Genomic DNA, 21263 nt, shown 5'->3' on the forward strand with positions numbered 1-21263 from the left:
AAATCCTGATTAGGTCTATTCATCTTGAGTTGATTTGTCTCTTCCTGACTGACAAGCTCACAAAGAACATTTTACCACCAGCTAGCTATCACTTCATTTGTATTCTTTATACATTAAACCCTAAAAAAATATTCATAGGAATTTAATCTCAGTATAAAAATTATCAGAAAACTTTCTTGTTACTGCGTACGTTATTTTTTTGCGTGGAAATCAAACGTATTTGAAATCCTAAGGTTTTAATGCACTGTGATAATCAATGTCCATCTCTTTTCTAATCCCACCCATCACCAGTAGTCGTTTGGATATAAATAACCTTTGTCCATCACTCAAGTAATAACATTCCTTGGTCCTGCTTCGATCGTGGGCATGTTATAGGTTAAATTGGTTTTCGGGTTAAATCTGTTTCAACCTAAAGATGACACTTTTTAATCAATGTGGTACAAAAGAAAAATACAACATTACAATAAGGTAAGGCATTTTGGTAAAAAGCAGTCTCTTTTTTCCATACATTTCTTTTTTCCAACTTTATTTTTAACTGAAATTGCAGATAAGACAGAGTGTTGTTTTCTGTGGGGCTTGGAGGTTGTCACCATGTCTAGTTTTATAACATGCCTACTAGATATAAAATACTGATGAATTAAAGAACTATTTATACATTTCTTTATCTGCAAAGGCTTGTTAATACACAAGCATATGGATAAAAAAGATTAAAAAGAACGAAGTTTCGTTGCCGCAAGTTCAAAATGATAAGAATCCAATGTTCGACTGCATAATTAACCCTCGGACGTACAAGCAAACTCATACCCCCATCATCGTACAAGGGGGGGGGGGGGGGAGTGGGGGGGTGGATGGATTTTTGGCAAGACCTGCTTGTATTTATGACGTTGCTATGGCAACTTCATATACCATGGACACATGATTGACATATCAAAATTTCCGCAAAGGATGAATGAACAGCTACCGAAAGTTTCAGCATTGTAGGGTAAATGCTTTTATCAAAATTGGGAAAAAACCTTACGGGGGGGTTGGCATCCACCCCCCCCCCCCCCCTCTTGTACGTCCGAGGGTTAACATAATTATGCAGTGCATTTGCTTGCAGTGTCACATAGCTTTAATTGAGTCCTATTGGACATAATAGATGATTTCAATTCTCGCATTAGCAACATTTCATATCACGCACTAACGAGCGAACACTTGCAGCAAATATATTACAAGATATGTTATATTTAAATTGTCGACATTAATAAAAGTAATCTACTACTTACAATATATTTTTACAAATTCTTTTTCCGCTAACCAAAGTAAACGAGTTACACACACTGAAAAGTAACGGTTATAAGATAATTTCAGTTATAATACACAGAGTTACACTTGCTTCAACTACAGAAAAAAGAAAATAACTTAAAGTGAAGTAAAGTGGCATACATTTCAGGCTTTAACGAATTTCATCTGGAAACGTTTCCCATTGAGCTAAGTGAAAGTGTAACTTAATTACAGAAAAATTAAGCAATAAATGCCAATTTAAATATATTTTTAGATATTATATTTTTAAGTAAAAATAATCAAAGATGATCAAACTACATTCCTGAACAAAACTAGCTGAGACAGACGTAATCGACTGAATAAAGTAATCTTCCGACCAATGTTACAACTAAAACCATTACAAAGTTTGTCCATTACCTTTCCCCCAAACCTGGAGGCATGTATTTCCTATTTTTTATAAGATATCGTGAGATCAAACAAAGTGTGATTGGAGTTTATTCATCAGAAAATATTAACCAATGCCCTTCCAGTTGTAGCCTGCGTTGCAGACGAACAAAACCCCGGTGTTTTTGTTTGTCTGCAATGCAGGTTATTCCAGTTGAAGCCTGTAGAAAATGTAGCGACTGAGTGTCTATCATGATGGAAGACCTTACTGGTATAAGTAAGTTATCCTGCTCGTCCAAACCGTATCTTAAGTATTCTGAATATGATGTCACAAAATTCCAGCAAGGTTATAAGACTGGCACCAATGCAGAGGCCCAGCTGTCCTCCTATTTCACCTGAAGAAATAATAAAATAACCATTGTCAATTTATTACGCCATTTCTGACAGGTCGGATTATAATCCATTTCCTTGATTATAATCCATTTCTTTGATTCAAGCAAGTTAATCAGAGAAGTGAAGTAATGAGTTTTAGTTTAAGTTTTTAAGGAGGCACAAAAAAGTTTTCAGTAATTTCGAGCTCTTATATAATCTGATGGCTCAGTGCTACAAATGGAATCAAACAAATGTCCAGTCATTGGCAAACAGATTGTGATTACTTTCTTGACGTCACTTGTACCATAGCAACGGTGTAACCTGTAAAAAACCCTTAATTTTAGCTTTAAGTACTTATGACTCAAAAACGAGTTTTTTTTCGAAATTTTCGAACACTTAAGGTGACTCTGAAACCGCTGCCGAGAATTTATTTTATCTTTGCAAAAAGTTGTATATTTAGATACTGATCATTATCTAATAATAAAAAATGGGAGCCACCGGACTCGTTTTTTAGTTATAAACACTTAAAGTTAAAACGAAGGGTGATTTTAACTGGTTATATCGTTGCTATGGTTACAAGGGACGTCAAGAAAATAATCACAATTTGTTTGTCAATAACTGGGCATTACTTTGATACAATTTTGTAGCAGTAACTGATAAATGCTTGTACCACTGACCCATCAAAGTATATAAGAGCTGGAATGTACTGAAAACTGTTTTGAGCCTCCTAAAGTGTTTTCAAAATCTCTTCATTGCCTCCTTTTGTTATTAATTCTTTTCGTTTCAAGATATAGCCCGCCTGCTACATACTTATTAGATGAAGTCACCTAGCAACCATGCAGTCGTGTGTGCTCGTTTTATCTGAACTGCTTTAATAACACAAACGTAATAATACTTGCATATTAGACATTATATACAATACTTTCGACACGGTACTTATACTAATTACAAATATGTTTACAATATTCATGACACTTCTGATTTAACAAACTAAAGCTACGATTACACAATAAGGCAATGACTGCATTTAAGGTGATTCCACTGAAATAGAAGGAGTATTAAAAAATTTCTGAAACTTGGTCCAGGTTACAATTATGTTATGAGCATTAAAAAAATGAAATAAAAAATGGGGGTCACCGCGCTAGTTTTTGTGTAAAATGGATGGGCGTTTTAGTAAATATACGACCCACGAGATATATATTAGGAACCCTAGTAACCCAAATAGGGATCGCTATTGTTTCCAGAAAAAAATCATTTTGCATTAAAAAACTAGTCTAGTTCAACAAAAAGGACTTTTATCTTATATTAAAAACTATTCTTATTGTACAGGAATTAAGATAATGAAAAAAAATTAAGATTTTGCTCCGTGCGCACGTTAACGGCACTACCTAAAAAAGTGTTTTTTACGGCATTAAAATTAAAATATCTCAATGTAGAATTTTAAACTTTTTTTTAAATCGCGATATATTGTAGACAACAGTTTGACATTTAAATTAATGCATTAAAAAATGGGGGTCACCGTGCTTGTTCAAGAGAAAACGACCATTTATTTCCCTACCGAGCTTAGCCTGAAGGGAATCTCGTAGTGTTCTGTGTGCGCGCGCTAAATGGCTAAATGACGCGAAAACTTATGCGCAGAAAGGATGCGCAATGCAATACCGCGGAATCACCTTAACTTGTACAGTCCTACATAACACGAAAAGACGGGCAGAAAATAAAAAAAAAATAAAACCAACCAAAGATAAGTGAATAAAAAGAAATAAAAAGAATAAAATAACAGCGAAACTGAAAAGAGAGAGAGGCCCAAATACTTATTTTGTAATTTGGATTTATGTTTTTCAATTTCAAGATGACTCTTAAGTATAGCAAAAAAAAGATTCCCAGGTATACTCTTTTCTTCGTGACGCAGTACAACTATGATAACTCACCAAGGAGACTCTCTTTAGTGTATGCAGGTTGCTGCTCTAGGTAGTACGCATTCAGATCTTGAAAATATACGTTAAGCTCTAAGAAGTTGCTGCTGTAGTGAAACAAAAGACAAAGTAATCAGAAATAAAACAGTGATCAGTTGTGCAATCGGTGATTGCAATTTATCACTTTTTATGACGACTCGTTAAGATTTATTATCTCTACATCCAAGTATCCTAATAACCGTTTTTCGCGGTATTAAAAATTCTGGAAGGCAAGTTTCACGGTTGATCCTTATGCAAAGTCAGATATCATACGAAGCATTGCAGTTGAAATTTTAAGAAAAAACGCTAAGCTTGGGACGAGTGGTTTTTCTCGCGGCCCCGTTCTGCGCTGGCGTCCAGTTCTCTCCCAAGTCTTTTCTGGGTTCAACAGTGAATAAAAAAATTACGAAATAATAGACGGTATTATATTGAACAGTCTAGAAGTATCATATCCACGAACAACGATCCCGCCTACTACACAATCCTGTGTCAAACACGCAGCCATAAAGCCACCGCGTCTCCTGCTTGTCATCTTCAATTTAACCATTGTTTAACAAATGCACAACGTTTCTTCTTGATATTTACCTGGCCAGCGTAATGTAGTTCTCTATCTCTTTGTCTGTAGCATTTTTTAGATTTCTTTTTATCATTGCCTTTAAAAAAGTATCGCTTGGGAAGCTAGCGTAAGACAAGAGGGGTTTAAAGGAGATGATCTCACACGGTATTGCACACTTGCAGCGATCACCCACAACCGTATAGAAATTTTCTGCAAAGAAAAAAAAAAGTACTTTTTTAAAGTTGAACTGGGCTAGTTCTTGACAACGCCATGTGTTTCTTAGTTCATGTAAGTGGCATTGTTTTCGCCCCACGATTGTTAATTAAGTTTATCTGTTTACTGTTATTGCTGTGTTGTTGCTATAGTTTGATGCAATATTAACCCTATTCAGACCGGGGGGGGGCTTTTGAGGCCCGCGCTGACTTTGAACTTTTATAACTTTTTTGAGATTTAACCAAACGCTGCCAAACTTGCTGAGTTTTCCTGAAATTTATCTGGCAACAATTTGATAGGGTTGGATGATGTGTCAGTAACTTGACATCACCATGGCAATGGCATTTTGACAGGCAAATTTGTAATTTTGCGTGTTTCTGTTAATAAAAATCAGCTTAAATGGAATTATTTTACATTTTTACGGATTTAAAGCACGTTTTTATTCATTTTGAGTATTTTGCAGTGATTTTGGGTGGTTTTCTGGCATTTTGGAAAAATTTTGAAATCCAAGATGGCGGATCCAAGATGGCGGCTGTTTTGACACATAATGATGTAATTGTCACGTGATGTGACGTCACCATCCCACGTGACGTACACCAAAAGAAAGATTTTCGAACGTACAATACATCCTATAAGTTTCACGGTGATTGCTTAAATATTCTGGAAGTTACATAGGGGGGCCTCCGAAGCCCCCCCCCGGTCTGAGAAGGTCCAAAAAAAGCCCGCTCTGAATAGGGTTAAACCTGCCATATCCGAGGCCAGATTTATCCAACACAGTTGTCTGTATTTAATCTCGCGCCCCTCGATTGTTCGGGATATCATGACATGTTATTTAACATAGAGCTTACGTTTATTGCACTTGGTTGGTCCAATTTGGCAAATGTCGTGACATGTAAGTGGCATTGTTTTTGCATTTGCATTCCTAAACAGGCTAGGTCACTAAATATACTGGACTGTGATTACACAAAAATTAACTCACCACTCAAGAGTACGATAAAAATTTGGCATAATTAAAACGGATTATACAGTTTAGAACAGATTGAAATATATTATAAATATAAATATAAATATAATTAAATAATCATAATCATTCTTAATAATATTAATCATCATTTTATATGCAACTAGATGATTTTTATCCACGATTTATTTCCGTAACCTACCGTTTTCACGAGAAAGGCAGGTTGCCATTTTACGTATACCACATACTTCGATGTTGTCTTCTGCTAAAAAATAAAACGTTCAAGATGAATTGAGAATTGAACTGCAGTGCAATAAGAAAGTATCTACTAAATAAGTGTTTGCTAACTAATTTATTAATTAGCAATGGTCCTGCGCAACCTTAACCCTCCAACATACAAGCAAATTCATAGCCCCACCGTGGTACAATGGTCGTTGATGAAACCCCCTCCTAAGGTTTTTCGTTCTATTAAGGAACATGATGTCATATGACGACATTAGATCCGCCATATTGGGTTTCCTTATTTCCTTAGAAAGAAAGAAAATGCCGGAAATTTAAACAAAATGCTAATGAAAATAAATAAAATGTTACATCCTTAATCTAGTTTTAGAAGCGTTTTCGTTGTCGTTTTATGTTCGCACTGTCGTTGTTTTCACCCAAACCAGCACTTACACAGAATCCTTGGGTCCTTGCAGCCACAATTTTCCACAAGGTATCCAGAGTGACACGAAAGCATACAAGCAGAAGTTGTATATTTGGTGGTGCCAGAACTGTGTTCCATTTCAGTGTCTGTACAATTCGTCTCATAGGGATCCTTGAGGTTTTGAACCTAGAGAATTATATCAATTCAGGCAATCAAAACACTTTTCGTACATCTTTATTTTGCAGCAGGCCTAGGTTAACGGAAATCTGACAAAAATGTTAGGTATTGCCTACAATCCAAGGTCCTCACATGGGTAGTTCCGTCCCCAGAAAGAAACGAAGAATGGAAAGAAGGAAGGTGGGAAGGAAGGAAGGAACGAACGAACAAACGAATGAACGAACGAACAAACGAACGAATGAACAAACGAACGAACAAACGAAGTAAGGGACGAAGAAACGACGGAACTAAGGAATGGAGCAAAGAAGTTATGGTAAAGGAAGGAAGGAAGGAATGAAGCAAAGAAGTTATGGATAAAGGAAGGAAGGAATGAAGCAAAGAAGTTATGGATAAATGAAGGAAAGAAACAAGGAAGCAAGGAAGGAAGGAAGGAAGGATGGAAGAAGGGTAGAAGGGAAGGAAGGAATGATGGATGAATGGATGTATGGAAGGGAGGGAGAAAGGAAAGAAAAAGAGAGAAAAAGGATAACGATGTAAGAATAAGTATAAGAACTGGTCAGAATCAGCAAAAGACAAAGAATCCGGTTCTCAAAACCGCATTTTTAAAATATGGTTGCTAGAAATTTGTACCTTTTCTTTTCTAATTGCTGCAAGGGTGCTCGTCCCAGGAGACAGCGAGAAACCGAGTTCTTCAACCATTGGCGGTGTCTGCTGGTGATGAATATGGACCTTAAGGCCCGCTTGTGACGTCATCTCTCCATAATAATCATATTGTTGAATGTTCAACTTCAAGTTCAAGCCGAATTTAGCACCAGCATGATTTACTTTCAAGATTTGTTGACCATTTTCACCTGAGAAATGGAAAAGTAAACTGATATTAGAACTGACCAATAAAAGTGTACTTTGACGGAAGCTGAAGTGAAAAAACTATTTGTTATTGTTGATTGTTATTATTCATTCATTATTCATTCGTTGAAGTGTAGTTTGCAGTGCTGACAGTAGCTGTTTGAGTGCGTTTGTAAAACCGTCTTTTTGATTATTACACGTCGCAGTACTCAGTCTTGGGAAACAACTTATTTGAGCATTATATTAAGTGAATTTTTACTAATCTTTTTTAATTAAAACATTAATGTGAACTAAACTGAGATTTTTTTTTGCTCTTTATTACTGTTCCTCACTCTTGCACACTACATTACAATACAGTTACTGACACCAGATAAGCTATCTTACAAAGACGATTCTACTATTGCTTACACTACGTACAGTACATTACAAAAACAACACTATTGTTGCTTACATAAACGCTACTAATACTTAAAATTAATTTTTGATTAATTGCTAAGCTACTTATATTTGAAATTTATTGTTGATTAATTATACAATGTTATATATTACGCACTATTTGCAACAAATAAGATTAAAAACAAAGTACCTATTCTAAGATACAATAATAACTGCTCAAGAAAACTTAAGAATTTCCCATTTCTGTTGATGAAATTTAAGCCTGTCTCTTTTCTTAGCGATAAAATATTCCCCAATGTGTTCAATATATTTAAGCTTGGCTATTAACTGAGGTAAGAGTGGTTTTGTTTTCCTAAGCCGATTAGTATGGATTACTTGCTTACCAACAATGAGAATGTGGTTGAGAAGAGTCCAATGAGGACGTTCTTTTGTAATACCTAGCAGAATTTCGCTATCATTTAGCTTAGAAATGGTAATATTAGATTTATTTAACCAGTTAATAGTTTGCGTCCAGAAATCTTTGGTAAATTTGCTGTGCAAAAACAAATGCTCGAGAGATTCTTCGTACTCTCCACAAAACGTACATAACGAGGTATCTGTTAGTCTCATTTTATTCAACAACTTGTTAGTATATATTATACGATTGAGTATTTTAAATAGAAACATTCTTGTTTTAACCCTCGGACGTGCAAGGAAGGTTAAGGTTTTTTCCAAATTTCGAAAAAAGTTTTTACTCTACAATGCTAAAACTTTCAGTAGCTTTTCACTAATCCTTTGCGGACATTTTGATGTGTTAACTAGATGTCCATGAATGGCAACGTCATAAATACAAGCAGGTCTTGCCAAAATTGCAATTTTTAACAATTTTCTTTATTTTTTCCAGTTTTTTTGAAACAGAAGTGCAAGATTTGTTTATTTTTACATTCCATAACCATTCTGGCTTGATTTTGCATCAATTTTCGTTATTTTGCGACTTTCTTAGAAAATGTTAACATCCAAGATGGCGGATCCAAGATGGCGGCTCTTATGACGTCACATGACGCCATATGACGTCACAGTCAATTAAAATTATGTCATCTTGTAGAGTAAGCTAAGGGCTTTCTCCTCAGTGCAAAATTATTGCGTTACACCCTCAATATAACGAAAACTCCGGGGAGGGGTTCCATCCACCCCCCCTCCCCCTTTGTACGATGGTGGGGGGGTGCGAGTTTGCTTGTACGTCCGAGGGTTAATGCCTAAGGTCACTTTATGTGGTTTCAAATAAATCTGATTCCAGTCAAGATTTTGATCATCAAATGAAGTGTTATATTTTAATTTTGCAGTAGGTTGGACGTGTATGCCCCCTATAAGAATCCAGTACAATCTTTTGCTCGTGAGTTCATTTAGCTTAATTTCTTCACTATTACAAATGAGCACAAATTGAGTTAAATCCGAATTTGTGGTGGTATTCTGTTCTAGTGCATCAGGGGGTTGTGGATTTTCCGAGTTTATCAAGACTCTCCAAGAGTCTGGAAGTGCTTTTGACAGACCAAGAATTAAGAAATAATTGTTCAAATTCAGCCCTTTTTCTCTAAAGAAATTCCAAGTTTTTAATTTGCCGTTCGGAAGAAGAATGTCTTTTATCTTTACAATTCCAGCCATATGTATTTTTTTTTTGCAAAATTGAGGTTTGCCATCAATACGCAGATGTTAATTGTTCTATAGTATTTGATCCATGATGGCGTCTCGCGATGTCATTTCTTTAGTATTGAGTGTTGTCCAGGTCTCAAAACACTCGCGATAAAATCTAGGAAGGTGTTTAGGTAGATCAGCAACATTATAATTGCAATGAAGAAGAAGTTTACCGCCGTGATCTTTAAGAATCCGTGAGAGAATAAGTTTCCAAGGGCTATAATAGTTCTCAGTATACTTCTTTAGGCAAATGATTCTCTGGGTTTTGATTGCAGACTCCACGTGGGGCATTTTCAGACCGCCGTCTTTATACTCGCTGATCAGAGCTAAGCGTTTGATTTTATCTTTTGCCGTTCCATAAAAAAATAAACATCACAGAATTAATCTTTTTCAAAAAATCTTTGTCTGGATTTAATACGGAAGCACGGAACATGAGTTTTGGCATTGCAAATGTTTTGATAATTTGAATCTTGCTGAACACAGTTCAATTTCTCCATTGCCAGCCATTCAATGCAAGGTAGGTTTTCTTTAAAGATTTAAGTATTGCGACAAAATTAAGTTCATGTTTTAGGCGAGAATTATAAGTAAAATAAATTCCCAGAATCTTCATGGGTTCATTAACAGTTTCTATACCTAAGTTTTGTTGACAATTATGGCTACATCCGAGCCAGTAGGCCTCCGTTTTGTCTTTGTTTAATTTTAAGCCTGAACATTTTTCGAATACTCCTAGTGTACTGAACAAGTGTTCTATGGAGGCTTTGTCATGTACAAATGTTGTCAAGTCATCAGCAAAGGCTGCAAGTTTTACCTCTACGTTACCAAATTTTTTTCCTTTAATATGAGGATCACTTCGTATTTTAATTAATAGTAGTTCCAACACTATGATGAACAGATACGGTGACAACGGATCTCCTTGTCTAACACCTCTTTCAACATTGAACAAAGGCGTCGAAAAGCCATTGTTTGTTGCACAACTGGATATATTAGAATAAAATACAGAGATCCATTTAACAAACGATTCGCCAAGATTAAACGATTTTAATGCTTTTAGCAAAAACTTCCAGCTTATAGCTTTTTCGAATTCAATTGCTACCATTAACCCAGGTATCTGGTTAATACTCGTGTATTCCATGTACACAATTTTCGAACAGTTTTCCTGAAAATCGCCTTTTAGTTTCCTTTCAATTTAACCTAAAACTTAAATGGTAAGCATTTCTGTTCTCTTAAAGATTCCGTGACAAAAATATGAGTACATAACCTCAACAAGACCCTGTAGGAACTTTACAAGTCGGAAATGTGCTACAATTTTTGATAAACATCTACCAGCGTGTTTTCCTGCTGTTTTTGGCCAATTTTGTTATCACAAATATTGCTCCCGCAAAGAGATCATAACAGACATTGCCAACTAAAACATGATCCGACGTCTAAAAAAAATACATACCCGGAAAAAAGAAACCTATAATGAGATGCTCCAATCGTGTTTCGTTATTTGCTTTAAATTCAGCTATATTGAAACATGTCCTTGTACAAAATGTCTGTATCATAAGTGCTGCAGTAATTTGTGAGTTAATAATTAAATCCGTTTGCTTTTTGTTTTATTTTGCTTTTTTAGTTTACTAGTGCCTTGCATTTACATATTTATTTTTGTAAAATAATACCGTTATTATAAAGTTTTCGGTTATTTTAAATGCCGTTTTCACCATTTTTCAGTCTGGTTAAATAAGTACTTTGAACAGTTTGCTACAATGATACATTTCGATGACAAAAAGGATAATTATAAAGGTAATAAAAGGAGAAAGTTTATAATATATTTAAATTGGAAAAACATGAAAAAAGCCAGACACCTAAAACGCCTCTAAAACATGTGAAAAGAAATTTTATATTACCTGAGTTAAAAGTGTGGCAAAGCCCCATAGATGTCAAAACAGGTGTGAAATTTTGATGGCTACATTCGTCGCCCTTCCAAAAACAGTCTAATATCATGTCGCTCATCTGATGGCCTGCAATATGGTAAACATCAGAGATATTAACGTCTTCATAAAGGCTCCAATCGATTTCAGTGTCGTTTCATTTCTGCTCCAGATTTGCTCATCAGTGCGTGATCTATAACTTCTCCGAAGTTATATTCACTCACAACGGAATTTCTCATCATGTTAAAATTGCAAATAGTAACTGCAGGAAAATCAGGCTCTTTTTCGTAAACCAGAGTCGATTTTGTAGTAACAGGAAAATTAAAGTATTTCTTCAAAAGCTCTGAGGATTGATACGAAAAGTACCCCACTCCACTCAAAAGTAACAAAGTCCAAATAATTCGACGAAAGGTTGTCTGGCTTGAAAATATATTGTGCATGCCGTGAAGAGTCGAATTTTCGACGAAGTTGCTCCATTTTTCTTTTATTACTGCAGACTTGGAGGGTTTTTGAGTCCAGCCGGCGCTTTCCTTGGGAATAACTTTGCTCATGACGGTTTCAAGCCATGATAATGACATACGATTGTCGCTTTTTATTTCGACCTTCAGCCACTCGTTTTCGATAGCAACAAGGTAGTTTGTCAGCACTTTTAGAGCCCCTTCGTTTGATTTACATTAACATTTCGATAGAATTTTACCATGAAATCAACATAAGAATGGTACATGTCAAACATTTCTTTAAATTTTAATAACCTATTTTGAAGCTGCAGACGTATAGGCAGTATATGACAGTGTCTTTACGCAATGTGAATCTAGATTTGCATTCATCTTGGTGGGGATTCCATAATCGTTGGCACGCGGCCTTGCCTTATTTCCACTTTTGCTGAAGAAATTTAGATCTGTTGAATATTTACTGTGTTACAATTCAAAGGTGGTGGAGATACTTGCACTCATATATAAATAAAAAAGGTTGAATGAACCGGTGGCTTATGGTTTATTCGACAATTGCAACAGTTCCGACATGCGAGTAAAAATCTCGAAAGAACGTTTAAGTTACCGAAAATGTCAATAACGTCAGCGTCTGTCCAAATCTGAAAATAATAACTAACTATATTGAAAAATAAATTGTAAAGATTAATTTCAGAATACAACCGTTTAATTTTAATTTAAAAAAAAGCTTGAGTGTAAAGATGAACCCCGTTTTTCCAAACATAACGGCTGAAAACGATCGCGAGCCAAAGCGTGCCGGGTGGTCCTGCAGATTAGTTAGCAATTGAATTGTTTACATTTGCTGTTAAGATAGCGTAATTTTCTACACCTTTTACAGGTGTTCTCTATACACAGTTAAATCGTTATATTTATTCTCTCCCAGTGCTGTTATTCATTTTACGTTCTGTGTGAGGATTGAATGCTATTATACATAGCCTTAATGGATAGTGTTTGGCCATTGAATTGTTGATATGTGTTGTTCTCAATTAAAATTAAGGCCGCGGGGTATATGAATAAATTTATACGCAAAATGTTGTGAGATGTGTTATTTTTTTAAGCTTTAATCGTTAATCGGTTTCTTTAAGGTTTAATTTAAAAGTACAGTCCTGTGGAACTTGCGTACTGGTAGTAATCAGAGTAAAAATCTCCCAAATTTGATAACAACACGCTATTTGCCCTTGAACTTGAATTACCGAACCTGAACATTTCATGTTGAAGTTGGACGAAAACTTTTATTGGCAGTGTTGTCGATAAAACCGATCAGGATTATCAAGGACGATATTACAAAATCAAGCTTCAGGGCTTCAGGGTTCAAATAATGGATTACGCTTTCTCTTGATAAACCGCCAGCCAGTGAATGAGTATTGAAAAATATATTGTACATCTTTTGAGCAACTATAATTACCCAGGCGTTTTGGATGATTAACAAAGTACAAATAATCATTGTCGGGAGCCCGCTTTTTATTGTCAGTAAAAATAAAACAATCTTTTAGTGGAGAACTTTAATGTTTTGAATCAGGAGTCCATGGTTACGGACTTCTGATTGTTAATAATACTATCAGCTATGTTCTATTGGGCTTCATACGGATTTCTTACATAACAACATTATGAATACTTGACATAAATTATCAGACCGTGACAACAAAAGGCCTTTATTACTAGCGTAACGAGCGTGGTACGTTAAGGTGTTTCGAGTTAATCTTATTCGAATCCAATATCAGCTTAATATTTGGAAGAATCGTCATGGACAAAGTTAATCCTGAAATAGGTGTTGCTTGGGATCAACAACCAGCTAGGTCTGAAGCAGTTAAGAAAAAATGGAACACCTTTGTGGAAAGTTCAACTCTTCATGGCATGCACTACATATTTACAAGTCCAACAAAACTTCGTAGAATTCTTTGGGCTTTCTTTCTCCTGTCAGGAATAGTGTACTTTTCGTTTGAATCCTCGAAGCTTTTGAAGAAATATTTCAGTTTTCCAGTTGCAACAAAAGTGACTCTGGTGTACGAAAAGGAACCCGATTTCCCATCCGTCACCATCTGCAATTTCAACATGCTTAGAAAGACCCTTATAAAGGCCTATAACTATGAAAATGTCCTAAGGTATACTACCAGGGACGAATTTGGCAAATTCGCTGGAGTCGAAGTAAATGATTCTGGCATTGACTGGAGTGTTTATGAAGGAGTTGACATGTCATATGCCTACCATCTTGGCGGCCATCAAATCAAGGACATGCTGAAAGGTTGTTCTTGGAGTGGCGAGAGTTGCACCCATCATAATTTCACGCCTGTTTTAACATCTATGGGACTTTGCCACACATTTAATTCAGGTTGGTATTCAAAGGAAATGGGTTGTGTTATTTAAAGCGCCTTATGGTACATCTTTCTGTTGTGCGAAACTGCAAACTTCAAATCCACTTACACCAATTGTAGAAATTTCACATGATCTTTGAAGGAAAAAGTCCAATTTGTTATGTTTTCAATGTTGTTGATCGAACTTTCCACACAGTATTAGGAAATTAATTATTAACAATCTCATCATTCGAGTTTTAGTTATCGGTATTTCACTGTAATGCAGTAAAACATATGAATGACTATGTAGCCACTTAAAAATGTCACATTTTAAGAATGCAATCACACCAATATTGTAAGATTTCAAGATTGCAGAAAAGATTTCTTCTTTTATTTCTTTTTTGAGCAAAACATGTTTAACCACAACATGTTATCTACAAATTGTATGAATAAATTATTAAAATGTGTTACTAAATTCATGCTCTAACAATATCGCGTTCGTTCCCCGTCACTTTCCCGTGTTCAGGTATCTTATTTTGATCTTTTGTGTAAAAAGTATATGTTGGGTGATCTGCATTGTTGAACGTATGTTACTTAATTTCAAAGGAAATGAATGTTTACAATGTTGACCAGTTAGAAGACTGAAAATATCTGAGTCACACGATAATTTACAGACGTTACTGGAGGTATCCATTAATTAAATTAAACTGGTTATCTGAGCTAAGTTTCCTAAACCATTGTTCTGAAGCCAAGCAAAACTATTTGTTATATGTTTTTGTTCGCTTAGCCTTGGCATTGTACAAAACATTATAGGTTCTGATATATGTCCGAGAAACTAACCAATAGAAATTTTACGCTTACGTTAAGTGTGTGAATGCAAAACAAAACACTGTGCACGCGGTAGGAGACCTTCCAATATTTTATAAACCTTTGCATCTTTGTTTGTGCCTTTGAAGTTTGCAGGATTTTATTACCATTCCACTCTTTTATCTATGCTTTCGCTTAAGTAAAATATACTATTATGCTAACTCTGCTTTAGCCTCTTTCGATGCGCATAACGTGTACAGAGTAGTGCTTGAAAATGGACTATTGCCGTATTTGTTTTTCATTTCAAAATACCATTGCAGTGTAAAATATGGAATTATTTTTTTACCCCACCATATAGACATACAGGCAACCTAAAATGCAATCCCCAATTATTATTTTTTTTTTCAACTAAAGGTTACTGTACGTTAAAACCTTAGCCTCAGCGGTTATGTACCTTCAAGTTGATTAAAAAATATAACAAGTGTTTGACCAGCTTACTGATACAATCTAACAGTTTTCAAATGATACAGAGGTACATGTTGATACATGATGAAAGAGAGTGTTTTTTCCCCAGCATACGATGACAAAAAATAAATGACGTCTTCCTTTTTATTAGGTGAAGGTGGTCAAAAAATCTTACGAGTCAAGAATCCTGGAGCTAAGTTTGGCTTGAGCCTAATGCTGAGCATTGAACAGTCTGAATATTTTGGTTTGATGACGTTATTAGCAGGACTTAAGGTCCTCATTCATCATCATCAGACACCACCTTTGGTCGCTCAACTTGGTTTCTCAGTAAGTCCTGGAACCAGCACCTTTGCTGCGATCCGAAAGGAGGAGGTACGTAAAACATCTTGCAGTCTCAATTTCGAAGAGTGGTCAATACCGGTATTCAGTTTCCTTAACACAGTATCAGTACAATGTAAAGTGAATGGGTGAGGATATTTATCAACTTCGATTTTACCTTATCGATACATTTGTTAGGATATCTTTAATATATAATATTATCGTGGTATCACTCGTATTGACTAGATAACCATTTACCTTTTTTATTAATCTACAGTGGAACGCCGACGTACGGCCACCTCGTTAATACGGCCACTTCGTTATTAGGGTCACAAGTTTTGTCCAGGCGGAACGCCTATACATTTTCTTTTTATCAAACCCCGTTAATGCGACCACCCCATTAATAAGGCCAACGGCCACATTCTGAAATACCAACCTGTATAACCGTTATAGTACATACTAGTTATGCAACGCTTTCGAGTGGTATACTATGGAATATCCCACGAGTCACTTGTATACGCCACAAATTCATCGAGAATAAGATCGCAGCGCACGATGGGAAGGGGGGAAACCGTCGAAACACAACGGCTTTCCTGTATTCTGATTGGCTGTATTTTCTATGGCATGGTATAAATCCTGGGAGTAGACGAGGCCTGAAATTAAATTTGACGCTACTTCGTTAATCCGGTCCAATTTTCATGGCCCGTTGGCGGACGTATTAACGGTGTTCCACTGTAATGGCATTTATAATGCCAGTATGGTCGATTACAAACGTTTACAAAAAACGTCCAAAGAAAACGATGTAGTTTTTAGATTTGTAAACTGAGCCGATATCCGCGATAGCTAGTAAATTAAAATTATCCATCCATCCCTAAAAAGCAAAAAACGCAGCAAAATAGCTGCATTAACTTTTTGTAATAAAATAAACGAAAAGCTAGATATTTGAATAACTAATAAGAAATTCTTGACTGGTTAACAAAGAAAAATCTAGACGATTATGTAACTAACGTTACACAAAGCACACACATAACCAGATAACACGGCCTCATTTAGTTATTTGAACATGCTAAGGTTTTTCGTGTCCAAATTATGAGGCAACTCTTAGCTTCGTTATTTTCACTTTACTGCCAGGTTCTTAACCTCAAATATCCCTATGAGAGCAACTGGACTGACGCAAAAATCAGTAATTTTCGTAATTACACCAAGTACACAACCTCTGCTTGCATGCTGATGTGTAACACGAGGCATGTAATAGAACATTGCGGCTGCAGAGACATTAAAATGCCTGGTAAGTGAATAATTATGCTCAATTAGGTTACCATGCATATCAATAGGCATGACAGTGTCGTATGCTCAAAATTCGCCATCAAACCTCATTTACGTGAATTATTCTAAACCCTCGAGCACTGCCACCTTCATGTAGTTCATGTGGATATTCCTTTCATCTTTGCTGCTTTTGGGAATTGATTCATGATGAAATTTACAAGTTGGTCTCCCAGTATCGTTCCAGTAGTGTTTAATTGTGGCCTTGAGTTAATAAACAAAGAAACGTATACCAGTAATTTTTTTTACAACTACAGTAGAACCCGGCCGGTAACTCGAACTCGGATAACTCGAACAACTCCGCTTACTCGAACAAACTTTCATTTCCCTTGGATTTGATGACCCCATTTTTCAGTCATTTTTACCCGGTTAACTCGAACTCGGATAACTCGAAAACCCCGCAAACTCGAACTAAATGTTGTTTTCCTTGATCATTTAGAAACTCAAATTCCGGTTTTTGCAGCTCGGCACGGATGTCCATTGAAATATCCCATTAGCTCTTATTGTCGTGTAATCGGATTTTTAAAAACACTTAATAAAACGAACACTACAGCAATTTGATTTTAATTCAGGAGCAACGAATAGATTACGTATCTGACAGTCATTTTTCACTCTTATCATAGAAATGTATGATCGGGTTTAAGTTTCTGATGAGATAAGTTTAATTTGCATTGTACTGTGTACTGAAGGGCTGAAAAAATCGATAAACTAACAATTATTAACTTGGCAAATTAAATATTCAATCGACCCCAATACATGTAACTCGAAACCCCGCTAACTAGAACTGTTTTTCGTTTCCCTTCAGAGTTCGTATTACCGGGGTTCTACTGTAAACCAAAGAAAGAGTCGCCAAGCTTCCCTGGGTACGGGCAGGGCGTATACAATTGCTTGTTTCTATGACAAATAAATACTTATTGCTACTCCTTTATGTCTTTAAGCTATCGATGATGTTAAAGTTTGTGATGTACGTGAAACAGCTACGTGCGTTTACCGTGAGATGGGTAGGTAATATTTATTTCAAATAGTGTTAGCTCTTGCTCCAGATAAGAAAGTAAATTATCTTTTGTACAATCTCATAACACTTATTACACAAACAGGTACAAACTTTACCATGTACAACAAACAACAATGCATTGACCATGTACACATGGAATTTTCTTCATTTTTTCCCTGAACAAAGTTTCAGTTAAGGTTACAAGTCCGATCCTGCCGACGCGTCGGCAAACGCGTTGACCAACTGGTTGTAAAACGCGTCGGTCGACAGTTCGGCCAACTGTCGACCAACACGTCTACTATTAACCCTATCAGACCGGGCTTTGGTCTTCAGACCGCCCCCCCCCCCCCCCCCGAACTCAGAAAAAGCAACAGAAACACAGGAATATGTTGTCCAATCATCGGAAGTACGTGGGATGATGACGTCAATCACGTGACAAACAATGTCAAAGGCCATCTGGACCGCATGGACGCACGGAAAGAACGAACCAAGTGCGAGGGAATGCAGAAAAGAAACACGAAACAAGGGAAAACATGCCGTAAATGCGTGCAGGGACGTAAGTGACAAAAACCACAAAATAAGAGAAAAAGTTGGAGCGGGGAAAAAAAGTAAGCGAAAGTCGGCGCGGGATTCGCCCCCCCCCCCCCCGGTCTGGATAGGGTTAAGATGCGTCGGTGGTGCGTCAAGTACAGATGACATTATACGTCATTCTTTCTTTTTCATTAGCAAAGTTTCATAGCACAAGTGGTAATGATTGCGACTGCCCAGTGCCATGCGAGACGATCTCTTATAAACCAGTTCTGTCATACGCCTCTTTTCCAAGTAGACACTTCTCTACTGTAATGACAGAAGAAATGATCAAAAAGAATCCAACAGCTTTTCCTGGAGTTAATGCTTCAAATATACAACAGGTCATCGACAATTACAGTGATGAGTACAGTAAATCATACAGGTATGTAGACGTACCAGCATAAATTTAGGGTACATCGTTTTTTTTTCTACGTTTTCCACTGCAAAATACACCAAGTATGGTTTGTCTGTATAGGTCGTTAGAAGTTTAGGTTGTCACAGGCTAACCAAACTCTGATTGGATAACCACAGGCATTCTACTGTACGTGTTTGTGGTCAGAGAATCCCAAGATATGACTTTCATTGAAAAAAAAAAAAAAAAAACTCATGCTCATACTCTCATAGATTAACTATGGGTACTCTTTTTTTTTCATAGGGAAAACTTGTTAGAACTGAACATTTATTTTCAAGAACTGAACGTCTATTTCATTGAACAACAACCTGCTTACGATTTCGGCCTTCTTGGTGTACATTGCCTTGTTTCAGAAGCGATAAGATTTCGAAATTTTTTCTCCTTAGCTTGCTTGCCTTGTAAATGTTCAGTGTCATCAAATTTAACCGAAAACATTATTTTTGTAATAATGGCTTTAACCTTCTTCTCAATAGTCAAAGAGATTTTGTCAAGGAGTCTAGGACCATGCAAACATTTCCGGAAATTGTGTTATGAACTTCAAGGATCAAGGAATGCGACTTCTTCCTAACTGTTTCATTGTTTTGGAGTACAGTCAACTCTCTGTTAACGGACACCTCTATAAGACGAACACCTGGTGTTGGTCTGTTTTTAGTCATTTTACAGTAATTAAGATGGTTTCCGCTGAGCGGATGAGCTTAGACCATCACCATGCACGCAACAGTTGTATACTATTAAAGATCCACGAAATTCATTTGTCTTGTGACCCCGCAAATCGACCGATAGTCAACCCAAATGCACGGCCTCGCGTCAGACCTCTCCTCTCTCGGCTGAGTCTGAGGTGAGCGACAACTGTGCTAGAGGTCTTGTCTTTGTTTTGCCTGTATTGCTAGAAAATTGTGCGGAAACCATCTTAAGCACCCTATAAGACGGACACTTGGAGCTGGTCCTGACGGTGTCCATCTTATAGAGAGTTGACTTCGATCTTAATTTAATATTGACTTGTACGGTAAAGAATTTGTTACTAGAAATTTTGATAAAACAAGAGGTATTTCCATTGAAAAGAGATGCGTGAGAATCCATTTCTCGCCATCTGCGTCGGAAATTACTAATGTAAAATACGTTTTCAGCCATTTACTTTTCCTTCCTTTATAGGTGAGATAGGAGGGCAGCTCGGTCTCTGTATTGGTGCCAGTCTTTTGACCGTGTTAGAGTTTTGTGACGTCATATGTAGCATAGCGAGGATACGACTAGGAGGACAAGGATGACATGCTGACAATTTCCTTTTTTCGCTGAGTAATACCATAAGCGAGGCGTGTACAATGCATTCAGTGTGAACATTGCATTAAATTGTTTAATGTGAATAATAATTATTCTGTATATTTAATTATGTTAATTAATGGAAAATTACTTAGCCTCGCGGCATTATGAGACATGCAACAGTCACCAGGGGGCGTCATAAAGTTTGTTGTTATTCTCCATTTAAATATATTTTCAAAAGATCTGTTTTAAACAAATCCTTTATTAACAATATATTGACATTACTTACTTACACTGTACAAAAGATACATGCACTGTACTGCAATAAAAGTTATAATATATAGAGGATATTACACGGCGGCGCGAAGATATGAATTTTATCTTCGAGTGGTAATGCAATATTTTACTTATTCGCTGCGCTAATTAGTAAAATATTGCTTTACCACGAGAAAATAAAATTCATATCTTCAAGCCACCATGTAATTTTCTTTTTGTTATATAGACAAAAATCATGCATGAAGTAAAAGTTAAAACATTTTTATTAAACAAAAGCTTAAACACGAGCGACGGCTAAATATAACAATTGAGCAAATTGCAAAACTGAAAGGCAAAATTTCGTGAACTGAAGCTTTAAGAAAATGTATGACGAAAATGTAAAAACAGTCTGTTTATTAGCTTTTATCAATGTCACTGACAGTAAATAATTCGCCGATTTGAAATCTGTTTCTGCTCAAAAACTCACCGCTTTTCTACTGATTTCTTATCGCGAAGTCTTGCAGTTCGGCGGCTGGAATTTCTTGATTTTCCCTCTCTTCGTCTGACGTTCCATAAGCAAGAAGCTCTTTTATATAATTTCAAGTCATAAGAAGCTTTCTACTTCGTGTTAGCATTTTCCTGCTCCTCAGTAAGGCATTTATTTTGGCTTCAGTGAACTTCACGAATCGATCTCGATAGCTCGCCATTTCCAACCGGCGTTTGGGAGCTTTGAACAAAC

At 36.3% G+C, this 21263-nt stretch overlaps 2 protein-coding genes across 3 annotated transcripts; one reads left to right on the forward strand and one right to left on the reverse strand.

Annotated features, from left to right (window-relative positions):
• Nucleotides 1–1073: 1073 nt before the first annotated feature.
• LOC144663884 (acid-sensing ion channel 1-like) lies at nucleotides 1074–11988 on the reverse strand. 2 transcript variants are annotated; one of them, XM_078524971.1, is made up of 7 exons: nucleotides 11321–11988; nucleotides 7152–7372; nucleotides 6374–6530; nucleotides 5904–5966; nucleotides 4557–4737; nucleotides 3948–4036; nucleotides 1074–2042 (listed from the first exon to the last, which is right to left on the reverse strand). In XM_078524971.1, exons 1-7 carry the CDS (start codon nucleotides 11424–11426, stop codon nucleotides 1930–1932), a joined length of 930 nt encoding a protein of 309 aa, XP_078381097.1. In that variant the 5' UTR covers nucleotides 11427–11988; the 3' UTR covers nucleotides 1074–1929. The 2 variants fall into 2 exon arrangements, with proteins under 2 accessions (XP_078381097.1, XP_078381096.1); XM_078524970.1 differs by having other exon boundaries at nucleotides 3948–4039.
• Nucleotides 11989–13506: 1518 nt separating this feature from the next.
• On the forward strand, nucleotides 13507–20277 carry LOC144664161 (acid-sensing ion channel 2-like). The gene is made up of 7 exons (XM_078525273.1): nucleotides 13507–14161; nucleotides 15547–15767; nucleotides 16845–17001; nucleotides 17975–18037; nucleotides 18757–18982; nucleotides 19256–19344; nucleotides 20165–20277. Exons 1-7 carry the CDS (start codon nucleotides 13576–13578, stop codon nucleotides 20275–20277), a joined length of 1455 nt encoding a protein of 484 aa, XP_078381399.1. The 5' UTR covers nucleotides 13507–13575.
• Nucleotides 20278–21263: the final 986 nt, after the last annotated feature.

Source organism: Oculina patagonica, chromosome 8, assembly GCF_052425735.1.
Source record: "Oculina patagonica isolate OP01 chromosome 8, crgOcupat, whole genome shotgun sequence".
In the NCBI taxonomy this organism is placed as follows: Eukaryota; Metazoa; Cnidaria; class Anthozoa; order Scleractinia; family Oculinidae; genus Oculina; species Oculina patagonica.

Excerpts from the sequence above, each read along its gene's own strand:
- LOC144664161 (XM_078525273.1), top strand. The coding sequence starts at position 13,576 with ATGGACAAAGTTAATCCTGAAATAGGTGTTGCTTGGGATCAACAACCA. Across the intron at positions 14,162-15,546 it reads TTGCCACACATTTAATTCAG|GTGAAGGTGGTCAAAAAATC; the intron begins GTTGGTATTCAA and ends CCTTTTTATTAG. Across the intron at positions 18,038-18,756 it reads GTGCGTTTACCGTGAGATGG|CAAAGTTTCATAGCACAAGT; the intron begins GTAGGTAATATT and ends CTTTTTCATTAG.
- LOC144663884 (XM_078524970.1), bottom strand. The coding sequence starts at position 11,426 with ATGAGCGACATGATATTAGACTGTTTTTGGAAGGGCGACGAATGTAGC. Across the intron at positions 5,967-6,373 it reads CAAGGACCCAAGGATTCTGT|CAGAAGACAACATCGAAGTA; the intron begins GTAAGTGCTGGT and ends TTTATTTTTTAG. Across the intron at positions 4,738-5,903 it reads CTGCCTTTCTCGTGAAAACG|AAAATTTCTATACGGTTGTG; the intron begins GTAGGTTACGGA and ends TTTTCTTTGCAG.